The sequence below is a fragment of the Mus pahari genome, chromosome 20 (assembly GCF_900095145.1).
Source record: "Mus pahari chromosome 20, PAHARI_EIJ_v1.1, whole genome shotgun sequence".
NCBI lineage: Eukaryota > Metazoa > Chordata > Mammalia > Rodentia > Muridae > Mus > Mus pahari.
The window spans coordinates 32976752-32981374 of record NC_034609.1 but is presented as its reverse complement, the minus strand read 5'-3'; the positions used below and the strand labels follow the sequence as shown (position 1 = coordinate 32981374).

At 47.3% G+C, this 4623-nt stretch overlaps 1 protein-coding gene across 1 annotated transcript in view; it reads right to left on the bottom strand.

Moving 5' to 3' along the window:
- The window catches only part of Pkd1l3 (polycystin 1 like 3, transient receptor potential channel interacting), a 62698-nt gene that overhangs the window by 48698 nt on the left and 9377 nt on the right, over nt 1-4623 (bottom strand). Inside the window, exons 4-5 of the mRNA XM_029532414.1 lie at nt 3945-4565; nt 855-986 (exon numbers count right to left, since the gene is read on the bottom strand). Of these exons, the coding sequence (XP_029388274.1) occupies nt 855-986; nt 3945-4565 (753 nt within the window). The remainder of the gene's footprint in view (nt 1-854; nt 987-3944; nt 4566-4623) is intronic.

Here is a 4623-nt window from a genome sequence, read left to right as displayed (position 1 = left end):
GTGGGTGTGTGGGTGTGTGGGTGTGAGGGTGTGGGGGTGTAGGGGTGTGGGGGTGTGGGGGTGTGGGGGTGTATTAGTGCACGTCTGTTATCTTGCAGCTGGGTGACAGAGGCATGAGGGTCAAACAGTTAAGGCCGTCCTAGGCTATATAACAACCTAGAGACAGGTCTGGGATACATGGGACCAAAACAGAAAAAGTTAAAACAAACACCACCACCACCACCACCCCACCCCTGCCACCGATGCACAAAGACCCGAACCAACCAACCAATCAAAGCAGCAAACCCTAGAGACATGCTTATTGTGGTAAAATAGCAAAAAGAACATAGAATTTCTTATGCATAAGAATCAGCCTGACCAAGCTGGGCGTGGTGGCACACACCTTTAATCCCAGCACTCGGGAGGCAGAGGCAGGTGGATTTCTGAGTTCGAGGCCGGCCTGGTCTTCAGAGTGAGTTCCAGGACAGCCAGGGCTACACAGAGAAACCCTGTCTTGAAAAACAAAAACAAAAACAAAATAATAATAATAATTAAAAAGAATCAGCCTGAGCAGGTATGCGGAAGTGATGTCATCAAACACGGATGTAGGACACCTAAAGGTCAGAATCATTCTGATTTTGATGCCTGTCCCAAGACCATCCAACTGTATCTACGGCAAACTGTCCATCACAGCCCGTGACTCTGAGAATACCGTAATTGCCTGTCAACACACTCCTTTTAGACTTAAAAATACTCAGCTCTGTTCCCATCAGGTTCTCTCATGGTCCCCAGTTCTGCAGGGGACACAGCCTCCACATTGTCCCTTCCCTTCCTGCTTCTGTGACACCTCACCCTGCTCCCCATGCCCTGTTTACCTGAGCTGATGTGGAAGAAGTTGGCAGGAAGTCTCTGAGTCTCTGGAGGATGGCACAAGCTTTCTGGAGTCCACTGTGGGCTTGGGAATCGGGAATTGTTGGGACCAGTTCCCCCGCTGTCTCATCTGTGTCCTGCTGACAAGAAGAGATTTTTGTCCGGCTGGAGAGTTGGCTCTGTAGGTAAAGGCACTTACAGCGAAGACTGAAGGACCCCAGTGGGATCCCGGGAACCCACAGGATGGAAGGGCAGAACTGAGTCCTAAGAGTTGTTCTCTGACCTTCACGTGAGTGACGCGGCATGGGCACACACACACTCCCAGACACACAAACACATGAAGGCAACAAAAACTTAAAAGATAACATTTTTTATCAAATATATTTATATAGAAATATCTTCGTGCATTTGGAGTTTAGTATACCATGTTAATGAACACTGGCCAAGGGTAATCTGGGTTTCATGGACTACAGGCCCCCAAAGCGCTGTTACTTTAGGAAGAATCCTTGCTAGCGGGTGGAATTGATTTTCGATTCCTTTATACACAAGAGAAGACGAGTAGGAATTTTATGGAATGAATAAGATAAAAGCAGATGAGGNTTNTTTTTTTTTTTTTTTTTTGATTTTATTTATTTATTTATTATATGTAAGTACACTGTAGCTATCTTCAGACACTCCAGAAGAGGGCGTCAGGTCTTGTTACAGGTGGTTGTGAGCCACCATGTGGTTGCTGGGATTTGAACTCTGGACCTTTGGAAGAGCAGTCGGGTGCTCTTACCCACTGAGCCATCTCACCAGCCCCCGCAGATGAGGTTTCTGGTAGGATTATAGGAATGAGTTCACAGAGAGCTTACCTAGAAATACTAGGTTCCGAGTTCAAGACTCAACAATGGAGGAAAGAGTTCTTGTTCAAAAGGGAAAACCCTTTGTAGCAGAAGGTGGGGCGTCAAACTCTGCCCAGGCAAAAAGGCAAGGCTGAAGCTCATGAGGGTTCCATACTTGAAGTCCAGCCTTTTCTGATCTCCATGGAAACCCACTACTCGTTTGAATCCTGGAGTACAGCCTAGCTCACACCTCCTCTAGACATTTACCAAGTCCCCGCTGCGCGCTGTGGATGCTGTGCTAACAAGAGCTGTGTGGTCAGTGGGTCACGATCCCATCTGTCTTAGTGAGGGGTTCTACTGCTGTGGTGACACAGATTGACTAAAAGCAATTCAAGGAGGAAAGGCTGGCACTTCCACATCACAGTCCATCACTGAAGGAAGCCGGGATGGAGAACTCAAACAGGGCTGGAACCTGGAGGCAGGAGCTGATGCAGAGGCCACGAAAGGCTGTCGCTTACTGGCTCACTCACCCTGCTTTCTTTCTTTCTTTTTTTTTTTTAAGATCTATTTATTTATTATATGTAAGTACACTGTAGTTGTCTTTAGACACTCCAGAAGAGGGCATCAGATCTTGTTATAGATGGTTGTAAGCCACCATGTGGCTGCTGGGATTTGAACTCCGGACCTTTGGAAGAACCGTAGGGTGCTCTTACCCACTGAGCCATCTCACCAGCCCTCATCCTGCTTTCTTATAGAACCCAGGGCCGCCAGCCCAGGGATGGCACCACCCACCATGGGCTGGGCCCTTCCCCCATCAATCACTAATCAAGAAAATGCCTTACAGCTGGGTCTTATGGAGGCATTTTCTCAATTGAGGTTTTCTCCTTTCCTATGACTGTAGCTTGTGTCAAGTTGTCCTAAGCTAGACCACTCCTCAGCACACCATCCTCATGGGCTGCATGGTTGTTCACTAGGTCATTCCTCACTTCCTGGGAGAGGTCACTTACAGAAGGACCCTAGACTGAGAACCACTGTATTGTGGCTTTGACTGAGGTGCAGATGACGATGTGGGGGTGAGTTGTAGCTGCCACCCCATGGTGCACTAGAAGCTGTGCTTTCTGTGCAATCCTAGCTCTAGGCAGCTGTGGAGACACAGACCTCATTTGGTATTTTAGAACCCAGCGTGTACCCTGGGCCACATCATGGCATAATATCTTAATATTTATGTAGCCCAGACTGGCCTTAAATTGACAATCCTCTTGCCCCAGCCTGCTGAGTACTGGGATAAAGGTGTCTGCTACATCACTTGCTTGTGTCTAATTTTCTCACTGTTGCACACATATCTTGAGTTGGGTGATGTCACTGAATTCTCCTAACAGCTCCAAAAATTTATCTATAATAAAACAAAAAAAAAAAAAAAGGAAAAAAAATTTATCTATAAATACTTCTGGATAGTCACTCTACATTTCTAGCATCTTTTTATTTAAGGAAGTGAATCAAATTCTATTCTTAGGTTAAGCTACTGTGGGGTGATCCTTCCCTGGTGGACAATGTGGGACAAGTGTGATCCTTTAGCTTCCATTGCCATGGGAGCGGAGTAAATGGGATGTTTTATTTTACTTTATTTTAAAATTAATTAATTTATTATTATATGTAAATACACTGTAGCTGTCCTCAGACACACCAGAAGAGGGCATCAGATCCCATTACAGATGGTTTACAGGACCTTTGGAAGAGCAGTCAGTGCTCTTACCACTGAGCCATCTCTCCAGCCCCAAATGGGATGTTTTAATGGGAAAGTGCCAGGCTGCATATGAATAGGGTTTGAACTTTTACCAGTAGGAGCGGGGAATGGGATTCTTGCCAGTCACCAAGCCTCAGTGGCTTTACCTCTGGTACAGTGGGGCAGGCTAGCAGACGTCCTTCACCACCCAATGGTGAATAGATGAGTCTAATCAAAATGTGCCATCAAGTACTGCAGTGGGCACTCAACCCACTGGGAGAGATTGTCTTGGGCTCAGTTCATTTTTCTTTTAGTGTACATCCCTACTGGGAGGTAACAGGGTAGCCATCTTCTTTTTAAAATCATAACCCTGGGGATGTTGTGATAAAAGGATACACGCGTTCTTTTCATGACTATGTTTTTCAAAACTGACAACTAAACCTGGGGTCATGCACATGCTAGGCCACTGTTTTACTCCTCAGCCACATCCCCAGACCTGTAAGTGCTTTTTCAGTGTCCTGAAGTTATCATCTGCTTTCCAGACTTACCTGATTGGTTGAATTCTGAAATGACATCTGTGGATGGGTAGAGATAACTCCTGGGGAAGAGTCTTCCTGTGCCTTTGAAGTGATATCTGCCAAAGATCTTCCAGCAGGTATCGTGGATTCAGGCCTGCTGAATCCAGGTGTGTCTGATGTCACCTGTGGTGGGCNGCTGGATGCAGGTGTGTCTGATGTCATGTTTGGTGGGCGGCTGGATGCAGGTGTGTCTGATGTCATGTTTGGTGGGCTGCTGGATGCAGATATGTCTGATGTCACCTGTGGTGGGCTGCTGGATGCAGGTGTGTCTGACGTCACCTGTGGTGGGCTGCTAGATGCAGGTGTGTCTGATGTCATGTTTGGTGGGCTGCTGGATGCAGATATGTCTGATGTCACCTGTGGTGGGCTGCTGGATGCAGGTGTTTCTGATGTCACCTGTGGTGGGCTGCTGGATGCAGGTGTGTCTGATGTCATGTTTGGTGGGCTGCTGGATGCAGATATGTCTGATGTCACCTGTGGTGGGCTGCTGAATCCAGGTGTGTCTGACGTCACCTGTGGTGGGCTGCTGGATGCAGGTGTGTCTGATGTCATGTTTGGTGGGCTGCTGGATGCAGGTGTGTTTGATGTCACCTGTGGTGGACTGCTGAAGCCAGGTGTGTCTGATGTCCTCTGTGGTGGGCTGCTGGAT